General features: G+C 40.9%; 2 protein-coding genes across 2 annotated transcripts; one reads left to right on the top strand and one right to left on the bottom strand.

The window, feature by feature from the left end:
- Window positions 1-614: 614 nt before the first annotated feature.
- Window positions 615-1,310, top strand: LOC114925793 (uncharacterized). The gene has a single exon (XM_029294925.1). It carries the CDS (start codon window positions 615-617, stop codon window positions 1,308-1,310), a length of 696 nt encoding a protein of 231 aa, XP_029150758.1.
- Window positions 1,311-13,700: 12,390 nt separating this feature from the next.
- LOC112770154 (protein MAIN-LIKE 1-like) lies at window positions 13,701-14,869 on the bottom strand. The gene is made up of 4 exons (XM_072224953.1): window positions 14,771-14,869; window positions 14,166-14,689; window positions 13,961-14,048; window positions 13,701-13,868 (listed from the first exon to the last, which is right to left on the bottom strand). The coding sequence occupies exons 1-4, from the start codon at window positions 14,867-14,869 to the stop codon at window positions 13,701-13,703; spliced, it is 879 nt and encodes a 292-aa protein (XP_072081054.1).
- Between the last annotated feature and the right edge of the window lie 6,430 nt (window positions 14,870-21,299).

Raw genomic sequence — 21,299 nt, 5'->3', positions numbered from 1 at the left:
TTGCAATCCTACGGACGAGCCCCGTTCGAGTTAGTGGACAAGTAGACGAGTCTCAAGCTTTTTTCCACAGACTTTTCTGGACGTTTCCACCGCTCATCCAGGCATTTCGCCATTGCAAGCCCCTAGTTAGCATTGACGGCACCCATCTGTATGGGAAGTACGGGGGTACTTTGCTCATCGCGATTGCACAGGACGGGAACTCCAACATTCTACCTGTTGCATTCGCACTAGTAGAAGGTGAGAATGCAGAGTCTTGGTCATTCTTTCTCTCCCACCTTAGACAGCACGTGACACCGCAGCCCGGTCTTCTGGTTATATCGGACAGGCATAACGGCATCAAGGCTGCGCTTGAGGCTCCGGACGGAGGTTGGTTACCTCCATCTGCATACCGTGCATTCTGCATTCGACACGTAGCGGCTAATTTTGCCCTTACCTTCAAGGGCAAAGACGCACGTAGGCTTCTAGTGAATGCCGCATATGCCAAGACCGAGGTTGAGTTTGATTACTGGTTTGACATTCTTCAGTCTAAAGACCCGGCGATGTGTGAGTAGGCGAACCGGATTGATTATTCCTTGTGGATTCAGCATCGTGACGAGGGACGGAGATTCGGTCACATGACGACGAATATCTCGGAGTGTGTGAACTCAATCATGAAGGGTGTCAGAAACCTCCTTGTATGCTCTTTGGTCAAGGCAACATATGGAAGGCTTGCGGAACTCTTTGTTCGCAAGGGGAGAGGGGCTGAGGCCCAGATGGGAACCGGACAGCAATTCAGTCAGTACTTGGTGAAGTGTATAGAGGCCAACTTGAAAACCGCAAGGTGCTTCACGGTGACTTTGTATGACCGGGATAACTCTGAGTTCACCGTAGCCGAGACCACTCCGACGGGCTCTTTCTCATTGGGTACCTACAGAGTATCGCTTGCCTCTCGGACCTGTGACTGCGGGTACTTTCAGGCGCTTCATTTCCCGTGCCAGCACGCACTTGCATGCTGTGCCTACTCACAGGTTACCTGGTCCTCTTATGTTCACAGCGTGTATCAGATTAGTTCAGTGTTCAGTGTGTACCAGATGGGATTCACACCGCCGATACCGGAGGGCTTCTGGCCACCTTACGACGGGCCCACCGTGATTCCGGACCCTGCCAAGAGGCGTGCAAGAGAGGGTCGTCCTAGATCCACTAGGATATGGACGAATATGGACGAGGCAGATCCGAACTGGCCAAAGAGGTGTGGCCTTTGTCGCCAACCCGGACACACCCGGCGGAGTTGCCCACAGCTTGGAGGACCGTCTCACACAGGGGGCCAGTAGTAGCGATGTTGTTAGTGTTAGTGCTTATTGATTTTTATTTTTCCTGTTACATGTTATGTTATAGGACTTATGTAATCTGTTGATCTTTTTACCTTTTAGTAATGAAAAAGTTGGACCTGAATTTGAATATAGCTAGAAATCTCATAAATGCAAAAGTTGATAACTAAAGTGTTATATGATTCAATGATAATACATATTCACTAATCCACTAGGTAAATACCAGATTTTTAAGTACAATAAGATGAAGAAACAACAAGGAAAAACAGCTCTAAAGTAACAGCAGTAATCCACATGTGTCAGATACATGAATGAACCCTAACGTCCAAAATACATGGAAAGTAAATCATCTAAACAAGTGGGAGCCTGTCCCACAACGACGGGGTACCCGTGGCCTCTGACCTCTGCGGATAAACGGCTCCTCATCCTCTATCTCATCTGCGTCCTCATGCGGGGCAGGCTGTGCGGGTGGCGTAAAATGGATAGGCGCGGCAGACGGCCCGGCGACAGACTGTGATGTAGCGGCGTAGGCGGAATGTGGGGTACCTCCCAAACCAAACTGATCACCAACAGGTGTCGTAGCAGGCTCGTTCAGATCAACATCTAAGGGTGCCTGCGTGCCGGGGGTCTGAGCACGCCTCCTGCCCGGGTCGTCCTCCTGCATGATAGCCGTAATCTCCTCTAGAAACCGTGGACTGCCGAAGTCCGCATCAAGCGTATCTGCGCCAAGGAAGTCCTGCCACAGTGATCCGGGAATAACCCATGGAGTACCGTCCTGCTGAGGCTGGTCGTCGGTGGGTACTCCAACAAAGTAATGTCCAAAAGAACCCGACCCAAGTCCAGCGTCACTAGGCTCAGCCCCGTCACCCATCCCTGAGCCATACCACTCCCCTCCGTGCACCCCATCCTGGGTACTAACACCAGCAACTGCATCCGCCCCTGCACCATCCCCGCCCTCGGGCCCATGCTGATCATCGTCATCGTCCTCGGGGTCAGGTGCAGCGGCATGAACCGCAGCACGCCCTCTACCTCTGCCAGGATGGCATCGTCGTCGACCCCCAGCGGGGCCGGCCTCGTCATCATCCTCCAGTGCACGCTTGGCGCACGAATTGTGAATCACACTTTTCACAACGCGTACCACTAACCAGCAAGTGCACTGGGTCGTCCAAGTAATACCTCACGTGAGTAAGGGTCGAATCCCACGGAGATTGTTGGTTTGAAGCAATCTATGGTTATCTTGTAAATCTTAGTCAGGAAGTCAATTATGTTTATCAGTTGAATTGTGAATAACCAAGAGAGCATAAATTAAAGGTTACTTGTTGTGCAGTAATGGAGAATATGTTGGAGTTTTGGAGATGCTTTGTCTTCTGAATCTCTGCTTTTCTCTGTCTTCTGATTCACGCACGCACGTCCTCCTATGGCAAGCTGTGTGTTGGTGGATCACCGTTGTCAATGGCTACCTTCCATCCTTCTAGTGAAAACTACGCTCACGCGCTCTGTCACAGCACGGCTAATCACCGGTTGGTTCTCGATCCGGTTGGAATAGGATTTACTATCCTTTTGCATCTGTCACTAACGCCCAGGCTTCAGGAGTTTGAAGCTCGTCACAGTCATTCAATCCTTGAATCCTACTCGGAATACCACAGACAAGGTTTAGACTTTCCAGATTCTCATGAATGCCGCCATCAGTTCTAGCTTATACCACGGAGATTCTGATTAAGAGATCTCAGAGATACTCATTCAATCGGATATAGAACGGAGGTGGTTGTCAGACACACGTTCATGGTTTGAGGAAGGTGATGAATGTCACGGATCATCACCTTCATCACAGTTAAGCGCGAATGAACATCTTAGATAGGAACAAGCGTGTTTGAATGGAAAACAGAAATACTTGCATTAATTCATCGAGACACAGCAGAGCTCCTCACCCCCAACAACAGGGTTTAGAGACTCATGCCGTCAGAGAATACAAAGTTTTGATCTGAAATGTCATGAGATACAAAATAAGTCTCTAAAAGTTGTTTAAATACTAAACTAGTAGCCTAGGGTTACAAAATATGAGTAGACTATGATGGATGATGCAGAGATCCACTTCTGAGGCCCACTTGGTGTGTGCTGGGCTGAGACTTAAGCAATTCACGTGCAGAGGCCATTTGTGGAGTTGAACGCCAGTTTTTATGCCAGTTTGGGCGTTCAACTCCAGCTTTTGATCCTTTTCTGGCGCTGGACGCCAGAATTGGGCAGAGAACTGGTGTTGAACGCCAGTTTACGTCATCTATCTTTGTGCAAAGTATGGACTATTATATATTGCTGGAAAGCCCTGGATGTCTACTTTCCAACGCAATTGGGAGCATGCCATTTCGAGTTCTGTAGCTCCAGAAAATCCACTTTGAGTGAAGGGAGGTCAGAATCCAACAGCATCAGCAGTCCTTTTTCAGCCTGAATCAGATTTTTGCTCAGCTCCTTTAATTTCAGCCAGAAAAATACCTGAAATTACAGAAAAACACACAACTCATAGTAGAGTCCAGAAATATGAATTTTTCCTAAAAACTAATAAAATTAGACTAAAAACTAACTAAAACATACTTAAAACTATATGAAATTATCCCCAAAAAGCGTATAAAATATCCGCTCATCACAACACCAAACTTAAACTGTTGCTTGTCCTCAAGCAACTAGACAAATAAAATAGAAGACTAATAGGTTGAGAAGCAATAATATCTCAGAGTTTTTTGCATGAAGCTCAGATTCTAATTAGATGAGCGGGGCTAGTAGCTTTTTGCTTCCGAACAGTTTTGGCATCTCACTTTATCCATTGAAGCTCAGAGTGATTGGCATCTATAGGAACTCAGAATTCAGATAGTGCTATTGATTCTCCTAGTTCAGTGTGGTGATTCTTGAACACAGCTTCTTTATGAGTCTTGGCTGTGGCCCTAAGCACTTTGTTTTCCAGTATTACCACCGGATACATAAATGCCACAGACACATAACTGGGTGAACCTTTTCAGATTGTGACTCAGCTTTGCTAAAGTCCCCAATTAGAGGTGTCCAGAGTTCTTAAGCACACTCTTCTTTTTGCTTTGAACCTTGACTTTAACCGCTCAGTCTCAAGTTTTCACTTGACACCTTCACGCCACAAGCACATGGTTAGGGACAGCTTGGTTTAGCCGCTTAGACCAGGATTTTATTCCTTTAGGCCCTCCTATCCACTGATGCTCAAAGCCTTGGGATCCTTTTTATTTGCCCTTGCCTTTTGGTTTTAAGGGTTATTGGCTTTTTCTGCTTGCTTTTTTTTTTTTACCTTTTTTTTTTATTTTTTTTCTGCAAGCTTTGTTCTTTGCTGCTTTTTCTTGCTTCAAGAATCATTTTTATGATTTTTCAGATTATCAATAACATGTCTCATGTTCTTCATTCTTTCAAGAGCCAACATATTTAACAGTCTTAAACAACAAATTCAAAAGACATATGCACTGTTCAAGCATTCATTCAGAAGACAGAAAGCGTTGCCACCACATGTTACTAATTAGAATTTTTTCTTATTAAAAACTCGAAATTTTATTGTCTCTTATTCAAAAGATCTACTATTTTATTCATGTTTGCTGATGATGAGAAAAATAGACTATAACTTAATTGGGGATAAAATCAAACTAGACACCAATTACTACTAATGATCATCTTATGAAGACACAAACATAGATAAGCACTTAACATAGAGAAAACGAAAAACAGAGAAAGTAAGAACAAGGAACGAGTCCACCTTAGTGATGATGGCATTTCCTTCTTGAGGCACCAATGATGTTCTTGAGCTCTTTTATGTCTCTTCCTTGCCTTTGTGGCTTGATTCCTAGTGATTTTTGGTATTTCTATCCTCAGTTGCTTCCAATAATTATGTGGAGGGAAGTGCATCCCCTGAGGTATCTCTTGCTTTGCAGCCACATGTTCTACCACTGAGCTATAGATCCTTCACATAATTGTTTTACCACACCAAACTTAGAATGTTGCTCGCCCTCGAGCAAAAGAAGAGGGAATAGACAAAAAAGAAGATGTGGAAAGAAAAAACTAGGATTATGAGGAGGGAAGGTGGGGATCCTGTGGGGTCCACAGATCTTGAAATGATCCTGTGAGGTCCACAGATCTTGAGGTGTCAAGGCATTTACATCCCTGCACCAATTTGGGCATGCAAAATGCCCTTGCACACAACTCTGGGCGTTCAGCGCCAGGTTGGAGCCCATTTTGGGCGTTCAACGCCCATTTACTAGCCATTTCTGGCGTTGAACGCCAGAACCATGCTTGTTCTGGGCGTTCAGCGCCAGGATGTTGCCCATTTTGGGCGTTCAGCGCCAGAACCATGCTCTGTTCTGGCGTTGAACGCCAGACAGGTGCTTCCTCCAGGGTGTGATTTTTCTTCTGCTGTTTTTGATTCCGTTTTCAATTTTTAATATTTATTTTGTGACTCCACATGATCATGAACCTAATAAAACATGAAAAACCATGAAAGTAAATAAAAATTGGGTTGCCTCCCAACAAGCGCTTCTTTAATGTCCTTAGCTGGACCTTGCTGAGCTTTTAATCTAGCTTCAGCCTTGAGCATTCTTGCTCAATGTTGCCTTCTAGATAATGCTTGATTCTCTGTTCATTGACAATGAACTTCTTATCAGAATCAATATCTTGAAGCTCCACATAACCATATGGTGATACACTTGTAATCACGTATGGTCCCCTCCACCGGGATTTCAATTTCCCGGGGAATAGCCTGAGTCTAGAGTTAAACAACAGAACCTTCTGTCCTGGTTCAAAGATTCTAGATGACAGCTTTCTGTCATGCCACTTTTTTTATTTTTCTTTATATAGCTTGGCATTTTCGAAAGCTGTGAATCTGAACTCCTCTAGCTCATTTAGCTAGAACAATCTTTTTTCTCCTGCTAATTTGGCATCAAAGTTTAGGAATCTGGTTGCCCAGTAGGCCTTATGTTCCAGTTCCACGGGCAGGTGACATGCCTTACCATACACCAGTTGGTATGGAGAGGTCCCTATAGGGGTCTTGAATGCTATTCTGTAAGCCCACAAAGCATCATCCAAGCTCCTTGCCCAATCCTTTCTACGGGTATTTACTGTCCGTTCCAGGATTCTCTTTAATTCTCTGTTAGAAACTTCAGCCTGCCCATTGGTTTGTGGATGATATGGAGTGGCCACCTTGTGGCGAATTCCATACCGAACCATGGCAGAGTAAAGCTGTTTATTGCAGAAGTGAGTGCCCCCATCACTGATTAGTACTCTAGGGACACCAAACCTGCTAAAAATATGTTTCTGGAGGAACTTCAGCACTGTTTTAGTATCATTGGTGGGTGTGGCAATAGCCTCAACCCATTTTGATACATAGTCAACTGCCACCAGAATATAAGTGTTTGAGTATGATGGTGGGAAAGGTCCCATGAAGTCAATTCCCCATACGTCAAACAACTCAATTTTCAAGATTCCTTGTTGGGGCATGGCGTAACCATGAGGCAGATTACCAGCTCTTTGGCAACTGTCACAATTACGTACAAACTCTCGGGAATCTTTATAGAGTGTGGGCCAATAGAAGCCACATTGGAGGACCTTGGTGGCTGTTCGCTCACCTCCGAAATGGCCTCCATATTGAGATCCGTGGCAATGCCACAGGATCCTCTGTGCTTCTTCTCTAGGCACACACCTACGGATAATTCCGTCTGCACATCTCTTAAAGAGATAAGGTTCATCCCACAAGTAGTACTTTGCATCAGTAATTAATTTCTTCTTTTGTGTCCTGTTGTACTCCTTGGGTATGAACCTTGCAGCTTTATAGTTTGCAATATCGGCAAACCATGGTGCTTCCTGAATGGCGAATAAATTCTCATCAGGAAACGTTTCAGAGATCTCAAGAGAAGGGAGGGGCGTCCCTTCCACTGGCTCTATCCGGGACAGATGATCAGCCACTTGGTTCTCTGTCCCTTTTCTGTCTCTTATTTCTATATCAAACTCTTGCAGAAGCAATACCCATCTGATGAGCCTGGGTTTTGAATCCTGCTTTGTGAGTAGATATTTAAGAGCAGCATGGTCAGTATACACAATCACTTTTGATCCTACTAAGTATGATCTGAACTTGTCAATGGCGTAAACCACTGCAAGTAGTTCTTTTTCTGTGGTTGTGTAATTTTTCTGGGCATCATTTAGAACGCGACTGGCATAATAAATGACATGCAGAAGCTTGTCATGCCTCTGTCCCAATACTGCACCAATGGCATGATCACTGGCATCACACATTAGCTCAAATGGTAATGCCCAGTCTGGTGCAGAAATGACTGGTGCTGTGACCAGCTTAGTTTTCAGCGTTTCAAACGCCTGCAGGCACTTTGTGTCAAACACAAATGGCGTGTCAGCAGCTAGCAGATTGCTTAGAGGTTTTGCGATTTTTGAAAAATCCTTTATAAACCTCCTATAGAATCCTGCATGCCCCAGAAAGCTTCTGATTGCCTTAACATTGGCAGGTGGTGGTAATTTTTCAATTACCTCTATTTTTGCTTGATCCACCTCTATTCCCTTGTTTGAGATTTTATGCCCAAGAACAATTCCTTCAGTCACCATGAAGTGACACTTTTCCCAGTTTAAAACTAGGTTGGTCTCTTGGCATCTTTTCAGAATAAGTTTCAGGTGATCAAGACAGGAGCTGAATGAGTCTCCATATACTGAGAAGTCATCTATGAAGACTTCCAGAAATTTTTCCACCATGTCAGAGAAAATTGAGAGCATGCATCTCTGGAAGGTTGCAGGCGCATTACATAGCCCAAATGGCATCCTTCTATAAGCAAACACTCCAGATGGACATGTGAATGCTGTTTTCTCTTGATCCTGGGGATCTACTGCAATCTGGTTGTAGCCTGAGTAGCCATCCAGAAAGCAGTAATAATCATGACCTGCTAGTCTTTCTAGCATCTGGTCTATGAATGGTAAAGGAAAATGATCCTTTCTGGTGGCTGTGTTGAGCCTTCTGTAGTCAATACACATGCGCCACCCTGTAACTGTTCTTGTAGGAACCAGTTCATTTTTTTCATTATGAATCACTGTCATGCCTCCTTTTTTTGGGACGACTTGAACAGGGCTCACCCAGGGGCTATCAGAAATAGGATAAATAATCCCAGCCTCTAGTAACTTGGTGACCTCTTTCTGCACCACTTCCTTCATGGCTGGATTTAGCCGCCTCTGTGGTTGAACCACTGGTTTGGCATTATCCTCCAATAGGATTTTGTGCATGCATCTAGCTGGGCTTATGCCCTTAAGGTCTCCTATGGACCACCCAAGAGCTGTCTTGTGTGTCCTTAGCACTTGAATAAGTGCTTCCTCTTCCTGTGAATTTAAAGCAGAGCTTATGATCACTGGAAAAGTGTCACCTTCTCCCAGAAATGCATATTTCAAGGATGGTGGTAGTGGCTTGAGCTCGGGTTTAGGAGGTTTTTCCTCTTTCAGAAGAAAGTTCAGAGGCTCTTTCATGTCCTCTGAATCCTCCAAATCAGGCTGAACATCTTTAAAGATGTCTTCCAACTCTGATTCGAGACTCTCAGCCATGTTGATCTCTTCTACCAAAGAGTCAATGAGATCAACTTTCATGCAGTCTGTTGATGTGTCTGGATGCTGCATGGCTTTGACAGCGTTCAACTAAAACTCATCATCATTGACTCTCAGGGTTATTTCCCCCTGTTGGACGTCAATGAGGGATCGTCCAGTTGCTAGGAAGGGTCTTCCTAGAATGAGAGTAGCACTCTTGTGCTCCTCCATTTCCAGCACAACAAAGTCAGTGGGAAAGGCGAATGGCCCAACTCTGACAATCATGTCTTCAATCACGCCTGATGGGTATTTAGTGGATCCATCAGCAAGTTGGAGACATATCCGGGTTGGTTTAACTTCTTCAGTTAAGCCAAGCTTCCTGATAGTGGATGCAGGTATTAGGTTGATGCTTGCCCCAAGATCGCATAAAGCTGTCTTGGTGCAATCACCTTCTAATATGCATGGTATCAGAAAACTCCCAGGGTCTTTAAGCTTTTCAGGAAAGCTTTTCAGGACTACTGCACTGCATTCTTCAGTGAGGAGAACTCTTTCTGTTTCTCTCCACTCCTTTTTATGACTCAAGATCTCTTTCATGAACTTGGCATAAGAAGGTATTTGCTCAAGTGCCTCTGCAAATGGAATCTTTATTTCAAGAGTCCTTAGATAATCTGCAAAGCGAGCAAATTGCTTATCCTGCTCTTCTTTCCGGAGTTTTTGAGGATAAGGTATCTTGGCTTTATATTCCTCAACCTTAGTGGTTAAAGAAGCCTTTTTAGAGGGGTTGTTATCAGCACTTGTGTGTATCTGATCCCTCACTGGCAATTGAGTGCCAGAGTCAGAAGCTGGAGTGACGTTAGACGCCAGCTCACTGTCTGTTCCTGGCGCCTGAACGCCAGAAATGTGCCCATTTTGGGCGTTCAACGCTGGATTTTGCCCCATTTGGGCGTTCAACGCCGGATTCTTGCCCATTTCTGGCGTTGAACGCCAATTCTGCCTTGTTTCTGGCGTTGAACGCCAGTTTTGGGCATGGTCTGGGCGTTCAGCGCCAGCCTTCCACCCATTTTCTGACGTTTTAGCGCTAGCATTATTTTTCCCTGGGCTCTTACTGTCCTCAGGTGAATCTTTGGTGGGTTGCTCATTTCTTGAATTTTTGATGCCTTGAGGTGGGGTATTTAATGTCTTCCCACTTCTTAACTTAACTGCTTGGCATTCTTCTGTTATTTGCCTTGACAGCTGCTGCTTTGTTTGCTTAAACTGTTCTTCCATATGTATATTAGCCATCCTTGTCTCTTGTAATCTATCTTTGAATTCGGCTAACTGCCTTGTTAGGAAGTCCAATTGCTGATTGAATTCAGCAGCTTGTTCTACAGGACTGAGTTCAGCAGTTGCTGTTTTAACCTCTTCTTTCATGGAAGGGTCACTGCTTAGATACAGATGCTGATTCCGGGCAACTGTATCAATGAGCTCTTGAGCCTCTTCAATTGTCTTTCTCATGTGGATAGATCCACCAGCTGAGTAATCTAGAGACATCTGAGCTCCTTTTGCAAGCCCATAGTAGAAGATGTCTAACTGAACCCACTCTGAAAATATTTCAGAGGGGCATTTTCGTAGCATCTCTCTGTATCTCTCCCAGGCATCATAAAAGGATTCATTATCTCCTTGTTTAAAGCCTTGGATGTCCCGCCTTAGCTGTGTCATCCTTTTTGGAGGGAAATATTGATTCAGGAATTTTTCTGTCAGCTGTTTCCATGTCCTTATGCTGGCTTTAGGTTGGTTATTTAACCATCTCTTAGCTTGATCTTTTACAGCAAATGGAAACAGTAACAGTCTGTAGACATCTTGATCTATTTCCTTATCATGCACTGTGTCAGCAATTTGTAAAAATTGGGCCAGAAACTCTGTAGGTTCTTCCTGTGGAAGACCGGAATACTGACAACTTTGCTGCACCATGATAATGAGCTGAGGATTCAACTCAAAGCTACTAACTCCAATGGAGGGTATGCAGATGCTACTCCCATATGAAGCAGTAGAGGGGTTAGAATATGACCCCAGAGTCCTCCTGGACTGTTCATTTCCACTTATGTCCATGATGGATAAAGTGATATAACTTGGATTGATTTACCTTTTTATTTATTTTATTTTATTTATTTATTTATTTATTTATTTATTTATTTCAAAAATAAATCAAAATAAAATAAATAAAAATTGGGTGAAGATTTTCGAAAAACTGAGGAGAGAGAAAGTGGTTAGGAAATTTTGAAAAGGATATGATGATATATATATATTTTTTTGAAAAAAGGTCTTAAATTTAAAAAAAAATCTGAATTTTTGAAATAGATTTCGAAAATTTGCTTTTAAAATAGAGAGAAAAGATATTTTTGAATTTAAAGAGGAGAGAGAAAAACAATAAGATAGCACAAGATTTAAAATTTTTAGATCTAATGCTCCTTGTTTTTGAAATTTTTGGAGGGAAAACACCAAGGAACACCAAACTTGAAAAATTTTAAGATCAAGACACAAGGAAAACTCAAGAACACTTTGAAGACTCACAAGAACACAAGAACATGAAGAAAGAACACCAAACTTAAAATTTTTAGAAAACCAAACCAAAATTTTCGAAAACCAAAGGGAAATCAACAAGAAAACACCAAACTTAAAGTTTGGCACACAATTTAATAGAGAAATTATTATTTATGAAAAAGGTTTTGAAAAATATGATAGCCAATTACCATGAACATAAACACCACGTTCTAACTAATTGAGCTATAAATTTAAAGTGTTTTAACAAGGGATAAATAATAAAAGACTCTAAACTAAAAAGAAAAATTTTTCCTAATCTAAGCAACAAAATAAACCGTTAGTTGTCCAAACACGAACAATCCCCGGCAACGGCGCCAAAAACTTGGTGCACGAATTGTGAATCACACTTTTCACAACGCGTACCACTAACCAGCAAGTGCACTGGGTCGTCCAAGTAATACCTCACGTGAGTAAGGGTCGAATCCCACGGAGATTGTTGGTTTGAAGCAATCTATGGTTATCTTGTAAATCTTAGTCAGGAAGTCAATTATGTTTATCAGTTGAATTGTGAATAACCAAGAGAGCATAAATTAAAGGTTACTTGTTGTGCAGTAATGGAGAATATGTTGGAGTTTTGGAGATGCTTTGTCTTTTGAATCTCTGCTTTCCTCTGTCTTCTGATTCACGCACGCACGTCCTCCTATGGCAAGCTGTGTGTTGGTAGATCACCGTTGTCAATGGCTACCTTCCATCCTTCCAGTGAAAACTACGCTCACGCGCTCTGTCACAGCACGGCTAATCACCGGTTGGTTCTCGATCCGGTTGGAATAGGATTTACTATCCTTTTGCATCTGTCACTAACGCCCAGCCTTCAGGAGTTTGAAGCTCGTCACAGTCATTCAATCCTTGAATCCTACTCGGAATACCACAGACAAAGTTTAGACTTTCCGGATTCTCATGAATGCCGCCATCAGTTCTAGCTTATACCACGGAGATTCTGATTAAGAGATCTCAGAGATACTCATTCAATCGGATATAGAACGGAGGTGGTTGTCAGGCACACGTTCATGGTTTGAGGAAGGTGATGAATGTCACGGATCATCACCTTCATCACAGTTAAGCACGAATGAACATCTTAGATAGGAACAAGCGTGTTTGAATGGAAAACAGAAATACTTGCATTAATTCATCGAGACACAGCAGAGCTCCTCACCCCCAACAATGGGGTTTAGAGACTCATGCCGTCAGAGAATACAAAGTTTTGATCTGAAATGTCATGAGATACAAAATAAGTCTCTAAAAGTTGTTTAAATACTAAACTAGTAGCCTAGGGTTACAAAATATGAGTAGACTATGATGGATGATGCAGAGATCCACTTCTGAGGCCCACTTGGTGTGTGCTGGGCTGAGACTTAAGCAATTCACGTGCAGAGGCCATTTGTGGAGTTGAACGCCAGTTTTTATGCCAGTTTGGGCGTTCAACTCCAGCTTTTGATCCTTTTCTGGCGCTGGACGCCAGAATTAGGCAGAGAACTAGCGTTGAACGCCAGTTTACGTCGTCTATCCTTGTGCAAAGTATGGACTATTATATATTTCTGGAAAGCCCTGGATGTCTACTTTCCAACGCAATTGAGAGCATGCCATTTCGAGTTCTGTAGCTCCAGAAAATCCACTTTGAGTGCAGGGAGGTCAGAATCCAACAGCATCAGCAGTCCTTTTTCAGCCTGAATCAGATTTTTGCTCAGCTCCTTCAATTTCAGCCAGAAAAATACCTGAAATTACAGAAAAACACACAACTCATAGTAGAGTCCAGAAATATGAATTTTTCCTAAAAACTAATAAAATTAGACTAAAAACTAACTAAAACATACTTAAAACTATATGAAATTATCCCCAAAAAGCGTATAAAATATCCGCTCATCAACGCTCAAGCCACCCCCAGTCACGCTGGCTACGCCGTGTGCCCACGCGAGCTCTCCTATCAACCCGCCGCCTGTCCGGCACGTCGTCAGGACGATCCATCTCAGGAACCCGCCTAGCTCCCCGCTGTGAGGCCTCAACAGGAATAGCAACGACTCTCGGATCGCCCAACTGCGGATCCAGAGACAAGAACCTCTTCCCGTGCTGACTCCACCACTCCAAGAACTCATGCGACGGACTAGGGTCAGCAACAACATCGAACCTCAGCACGCTCTCCGTACGGGAGTCCCAATAGAGATGCCACTTCCACAAATGGGACGGGAACCATCGATCGCCGCCTCTGCCGTCCTTCGACATCAGAAAGTCGATGTTCAGGGCGAGATGTGGACGGGGCTACACCCCTCTAAACTGCGGAAGAACCCTATCTATCTGATGCCACTCTATGACGGCAAAGTAGCTAAGCGATGTAACAGACTGCCACAGCACCATATGCCGAGGCTCCAAAACCTCGGGATGCACGACCTGAAGTACGTCGGAGCTGCTGTACGGCATCCAGATAAACTACACCAAGAACTATACAGTGTCAGCGCAACTCATGAACCCAACTCGTAAAGCATGGTTAAATAAAGAAACTTATTAAGTAACATACTGACCTCTCTATCCTGCAACCGGTCTATCCAGAGCCTCCACATCTGAACTCTAGGACCTTTCTCGCTACTGGAAGGGATGTAACCTGACCACCTGCATCATGCACATGTCTTACCACTAATTAAATGTGTGCTTAGGGTATCCAATACATTATAAATGAACACGTAGTTATGTATAGTAAATTGAAATAGACAAAGCTTAGTACAGTACCTCGAGGCCAATGGCCAGCTGAACGTCTCAAATCCTGCAAGCCTAAACCGAGGAAATAGCCAGAAAATCCATGACTGAAGTAGCTGTAGTGGGCCCGCTAGCTTGATAACATTTCTGTTTGCCACTCGGCACATGCACCGGTACAACCATGCCAGTGCTACAGAACCCCAGCTGTAGGTCCCCATCTCCTCCAGCCTAGCTGCAAACGGAAGCCATCTGATGTGAATGCGATTGCCGGACTTGTCCGCAAAAAGCTGCGTGCCCAACAACATCATGATGTACGCACGGGCATATCGACGCACAGTATCCTCATCAGCTCCCTCCGGGCACTCACCAAAAGTCTCCTGAAACCAGTTGCAGTTGACCGCGTACTTCTGAACCTGGCTAGAAGAAGGTACCACTCCAAGCAACTCCTCGAACCAAACCCAGGCTGGATGGCCACCCTCGATGTATATCTGGAACTCTGATAGGCAGCCGCTGACGTAACGCCCGTCCACTGGCAAACCCAGCTGGTATGCCACGTCCTGGAGTGTGATCGTGCACTCTCCGAACGGCATATGAAATGTGTGCGTCTCCGGACGCCATCGCTCGACGAACGCACTGACAAGGGCCTCGTCCAACCGGAACCATCTATCGTTCAGCCTTGCAAGATGGTAAAGACCTGCCATCTGCAGGTACGGAACGTATCTGTCATCGAGGAGCATGCCCTGCTGCCGCCGCATGCTCCTGATGCATCGCTGAGGCTGCGGAAGAAATGAACCGCATTATTTGAACCAACTTAATTACCAGTGACAAACATAATCAACACGATAATTGATAAACCAAAAAATTGTACTAAATATAAGCGCTTAAAAATCCATAAATGAGAACCACTTGCATAAACAACTAACATAAGAAACCAGCATAAACCGCTGACATGAAAGATCTAACATTAAACAACCACAACTAAACCGCTAACATAAACCACTAACATAAACCACTAACATAAACCGTTAACGTAAACCACTTACATAAACCACATACATAAACCACCAAGATAAACCACCAACATAAACCACTAACATAAACCATTAACAGAAACCACTAACATAAACCACTAACATAAACTACCAACTAAACCACCATCTAACCCGCATGCAAAACCACTAACATAAACCACTAACATAAACCACTAACATAAACCATTAACAGAAACTACTAACATAAACCACTATCATAAACCACCAACTAAACCACCATCTAACCCGCATGCAAAACCGCTAACTCACATGTACCGGTAGAACAAAGTTATTTCCGTACTAACCTCCTCGTTGATGACCCCGGCTATATGGGCGACTCCGTCCAAGCGATATAACCATGCCGGATCGTCCCCCATCAGCAGAGTATTCCGTTCAGGTCTTTGTTGGAGAGAATCTGGGTCGTTTTCTCTGAGATTTGGTGGGGTAGGGGAAGGTGAGAATGGTTCGAATGAGGCTGATTCGAACTCCTTATATAGCCCAATCACTAGTAATTCGAACCAGGGTGGTTCGAATTACTTGAGTACCTAAAAACCCTATAATTCGAACTAGGGTGGTTCGAATTACATGCAATGCTAGTTCAAACCAGCCTGGTTCGATTTACCTTCAACTCTTCCTTGCTAATTCGAACTGGCCTGGTTCGATTTACTCCCAAATGCAGTTCGAACTAGCCTGGTTCGAATTACATTAAAATACGATTTGGCTTATTGCTGAATCGATTTTCATTTTGGCTTATATACGTAAATTTGAAGTGATGGTGGCTTATTATGGTGTTTTGCCCTTAAAAATCTTTTTAAAAAAAATTTTTAACAGATAAAAATTATTTTTTATTTGAATAATTTTTTTAAAAAAAATTTAAATATTAAAAATATTTTTTTAAATATGATATTATTAGTTTTAGAAAAAATAAATAATTTATTTTTTAATAAAAATACTTTTTTTTATAAAACATATTTAAATAAATTTTAAATTAAATAAAAATATTTTATTTTTTAAAAAAATTACTTTTTTCACTCAAAAAAATCAATCCAAACTAATATTTAACCACGTGGAATAAATTAGTTTTTTGTCAATAATATATCTCTGACATTAACAGAATATAAATACATGGTACATTAAAATATTGACATATGTATTAAGTGCTAATTTAGATTTTGAGTCCTGTTTGAAAGTTTCCAAAACTAATTTTTTAAGTTTTAATTTATAAAAAGTTATATTAATGTTGTTTAGTACAATTTTTTAAATATATTTTTAATTTTTTAAAAAATTGTTTAAGAATTTTTAAAGAAATAAAAAATTTTGATTTTTCTCCTTCTCAAAAACTATTTTATCACTCATATTTATTAAAACAATTTTAAAATAGGTATTTCTATCATAAAAATTCAAATAGAAAATAACTTATTTGTAAGTTGTTTTTAATATAAGTTTTATATTTTAATTTTTTTTTAAAGAATTTAATTAAGTTGTTTATCCAAACTGACACTTAGCATATTAATAGCATATCCAATCCGACCTTTGATAATTCTCTAAAAATACAACTTTGTCTCTTTAAAGGAGAAGATCATCAGCAGCCCATTGTTGAATCTTAGATACCTTTTTCTCCTTATGCTCAACTCTAAGGTAGCGTTTGTTTTGAGGTACTGAGACAGAGACTGAGAGACTGAGACTCAGTATTGTGTTTGTTGGTTCAGAGACTGGTACTAAAATTTCTGTCTCTGTCTCCAAAATTTCAGTATTTCAGTACCTCCAAAAAGTAGGGACACGGGAGACTGAAATTTTTAGAGATAGAGACTAAAACTTTAATAACATTTTATACCTAAAATACTTTCATTTCAATTAATTAATTCCAATCTTACCCTTTGTGCAAATTAAATTAAAGTTTCATTCTTGTTTTAATTCTTGTCTCCCATTTTGCAGCAAACAGAATACTGAGATTTATTTCAATCTCTGTCTCTTAGTCTCTGTCTCTCATTCTCAGTCTTTCTGTCTCTGTCTCTCCACCAAACACTACCTAACGGTGTTAGCACCATGAGTCATAGAAATCATTTTTCAGAAACTACGAGTCGCACTCTATGTGATTAAAGTGTTGGTGGAGACAATAAGAGCTGCACTTTTTCTTCTAAGAATGTTAGGCAATAAAAAAAATTATGTCTTCAAGATGTTATTGTGGCACCTATATGATTTTCTTCCAATCTTACACAAGACTTAATTCAAATAGATTCTTCCTAGGATGTCCTAATTACAATATAAATAATGTTTTATAATTTTTGTATAAAGTTGATTTTTTTTGTATTTTTTTAATTCTAAAAAATTTATATAATTTTTTGTATTTTTACAATTAACATTTTCAATTTTCAGACACCAGTTCTATATTATAAGTACTTCAAGTGGCTAGATGTATTAGTTAAAGAAAATACTAATGAAGACATTACTTTTAAGAATACTATTTTAATGGAAAGGAGATTAAAGAAGTTAAAGTATAAAGTGAAGGAGTTAGACATGAAATTAAATTTAAAAATTTAGAACGAAATTGAATCTCAAGGTTGTAGATATGATAACAAATATTTTAGACTTGTAACTTTAGATATAATTAGTATCCTAATTACATTCGCCTTTAGGGTATGCCCCAAGTAGGTGACATAACCTTATTTTCGGTTTGTTGTGGTAATTATATTACAGTGTAATACTTTTGAGATATAACTAAACCTATTTAAGATTACAAGGTTGTTAAACTCGTGAGTCTAGCTAATTTCGTGGAGCTGACCTAGACTCGACTCGTAGACTCGTATGAGTTTACCTGTTATACGTTTTTTATAAAAAAATATATATATATCATGTATAATATATAAATTTACTCAGATATAGACATTCAAACTTAACAATTTCAACATGAAAACACATGATAAATTAAGATAATACTACAATTACAAGTTACAACAAGTACTCTAGAGTCTAGATCACATATTTAAATCCTTCACAAGTATGTATCTAGTTCAACATAAAACACACAATCACACAATCAAAGCTTCATAAGACACAACCAAAAGACAAAAGAAAACAACAAAGCAACAATTAAATGTTCTAATAAAGTCTAAAACTCAAATCCTCCAATATCTTCATCTTTCATGGCATCAACATCATCGTCTTCACCATCTTCATTAGAAACATCATTTTTTTCAGGCTCAGGTTCAACACGGCCAACAAAATCATCATCATCATTCACATGTTCATCTTCTTCCTCTATTAAATTTTGTTGTGGATCCCCAATAAACTCATTCTCACCTCCCTCACCCATGTTGAATTCATTACTATTCATACTTGGAATAGCAAATTCATTACTATTTGGATCATCATTAGTATTGTCATTCGTTGGCAAGTGAGAATGTCCAACACTTTCAGCAATATTTTCATTAACATCTTCAGTTATCCACTCATCATCAGAATGCACTGCATTAAATTCAAGTTCTGGAGTTTTTCTAATTTGCTTGCCCTTTAACTTCAAATTATACATTACATACACTAAATCATTCATTTTCTTTTGATGCAACCGATTTCTTCTCTTTGTATGAACCTACAAACATATAGTGCTAATAGTTAATAAATATACAAAAATTAAAATTAAAATAAATAATGAATAGTTCTAAGGATTAAGGAATCACCATTTCAAATGCACTCCAATTACGCTCACAACTAGATGAACTACAAGTTAAGCTTAGAACTTGGATAGCAAACTTCTTTAGTTCTGGTGACTTGAAACACAATTTTCAGATGATGAGATGGAGATAAAAATGAGGAGGATGATCAGAGAAGAGAGAAAAAGAGAAAGAGGGTCGAAGAGAAGAGAGTGATTCTGATTTCTGTGTGTAAAGGAGAGAGAAGCCCAAAAAGAGATAGAAAAAAGGATTAAAATTTGAAAAATTTTGAAGAACCGTGCCCAAAATTTGCCATCGATCCCGCTAAAATTATTGCTGTATGCTTAGTGCATGGAATTGTGATCTCAACTGCGCCAACAACTTGGTACGCACGATTGTCATCTCAACTCCTTTTCACAACTCCGCACAACTAACCAGCAAGTGCACTGGGTTGTCCAAGTAATAAACCTTACGTGAGTAAGGGTCGATCCCACGGAGATTGTCGGCTTGAAGCAAGCTATGGTCATCTTGTAAATCTCAGTCAGGTAGATTCAAATGGTTATGGAATTGATAATTAATATATAATTAAAACAGAAAATAAGATAGAGATACTTATGTAATTCATTAGTGGGATTTCAGATAAGCGTATGAAGATGCTTGTTGCTTCTGAACCTCTGCTTTCCTATTGCTTTCCTTCAATCATTCATACTCCTTTCCATGGCAAGCTGTATGTTGGACATCACTGTTGTCAATGGCTACCTCCCGTCCTCTCAGTGAAAATGGTCCAAATACGCTGTCACCGCATGGCTAATCATCTGTTGGTTCTTGATCATGTTGGAATAGGATCCATTGATCCTTTTGCGTCTATCACTACGCCTAACACTCGCGAGTTTGAAGCTCGTCACAGTCATCCCTTCCCTGATCTTACTTGGAATACCACAGACAAGGCTTAGACTTTTCGGATCTCAGGAGTGGCCGCCAATAATTCTAGCCTATACCACGAAGGTTTTAATCATAGATTAGAAACCCAAGAGATACACATTCAAGCTTGTTTGCATGTAGAACGGAAGTGGTTGTCAGGCACGCGTTCATAGATGAGAATGGTGATGAGCGTCACATAATCATCACATTCATCATGTTCTTGTGTGCGAATGAATATCTTAGAGAAGAAATAGGCTTGAGTTGAATAGAAAAACAATAGTACTTTGCATTAATTCATGAGGAACAGCAGAGCTCCACACCTTAATCTATGGGGTGTAGAAACTCCACCATTGAAAATACATAAGTGAAAGGTCTAGGCATGGCCGAATGGCCAGCCACCAAGTCTAAGGAAAAACGTTCCAAAGATTATCCGAAGATGAACTAAAGATGAAAATACAATAGCAAAAGGTCCTATTTATAATGAACTAGTAGCCTATGGTTTATAGAAATGAGTAAATGATGCAGAAATCCACTTCCGGGCCCACTTGGTGTGTCCTTGGGCTGAGCATTGAAGCTTCCACATGTAGAGACTTTTCTTGGAGTTAAACGCTAGTTTTGGTGCCAGTTTGGGCGTTTAACTCAAGCTTTTATGCCAGTTCTAGCGTTTTGACACTAGAATTTTTATACTGACTTGGAATGCCAGTTTGGGCCATCAAATCTCGGGCAAAGTATGGACTATTATATATTGATGGAAAGCCCAGGATGTCTGCTTTCCAACGCAATTGAGCGCGTGTCAATTGGGCTACTGTAGCTCCAGAAAATCCACTTCGAGTACAGGGAGGTTAGAATCCAATAGCATCTGCAGTCCTTTTTCAGCCTCTGAATCAGATTTTTGCTCAGGTCCCTCAATTTTAGCCAGAAAAGACCTGAAATCACAGAAAAATACACGAACTCATAGTAAAGTCCAGAAATGTGATTTTTATTTAAAAAATAATAAAAACATAATAAAAGTTAACTAAATCATACTAAAAACTACCTAAAAATAATGCCAAAAAACGTATAAATTATCCGCTCATCACAACACCAAACTTGAATTGTTGCTTGTCCCCAAGCAACTAAAAATCAAATAGGATAAAAAGAAGAGAATATACTATAAATTCCAAAATATCAATGAAACTTAGCTCCAATTAGATGAGCGGGACTAGTAGCTTTTTGCCTCTGAACAGTTTTTGCATCTCACTTTATCCTTTGAAGTTTAGAATGATTGGCATCTATAGGAACTAAAATTTAGATAGTGTTATTGATTCTCCTAGTTCAGTATGTTGATTCTTGAACACAGTTATTTTATGAGTCTTGGCCGTGACCCTAAGCATTTTGTTTTCCAGTATTACCACAGGATACATAAATGCCACAGACACATAACTGGGTGAACCTTTTCAGATTGTGACTCAGCTTTGCTAAAAGTCCCCAATTAGAGGTGTCCAGAGCTCTTAAGCACACTCTTTTTACTTTGGACCACGACTTTAACCGCTCAGTCTCAAGCTTTTAACTTGACACCTTCATGC

The sequence above is a fragment of the Arachis hypogaea genome, chromosome 18 (genome assembly GCF_003086295.3).
Source record: "Arachis hypogaea cultivar Tifrunner chromosome 18, arahy.Tifrunner.gnm2.J5K5, whole genome shotgun sequence".
NCBI classification, from domain to species: domain Eukaryota; kingdom Viridiplantae; phylum Streptophyta; class Magnoliopsida; order Fabales; family Fabaceae; genus Arachis; species Arachis hypogaea.
This window is presented reverse-complemented; position numbering and strand designations above follow the sequence as displayed.

Coding starts and splice junctions, on each gene's coding strand:
- LOC114925793 (XM_029294925.1), top strand. CDS start 615: ATGACGACGAATATCTCGGAGTGTGTGAACTCAATCATGAAGGGTGTC.
- LOC112770154 (XM_072224953.1), bottom strand. CDS start 14,869: ATGCTCCTCGATGACAGATACGTTCCGTACCTGCAGATGGCAGGTCTT. Junction 14,690..14,770: donor TCCGGTTGGACGAGGCCCTT/GTCAGTGCGTTC, acceptor ATCACACTCCAG/GACGTGGCATACCAGCTGGG. Junction 14,049..14,165: donor AGCTGGCCATTGGCCTCGAG/GTACTGTACTAA, acceptor TGCATGATGCAG/GTGGTCAGGTTACATCCCTT.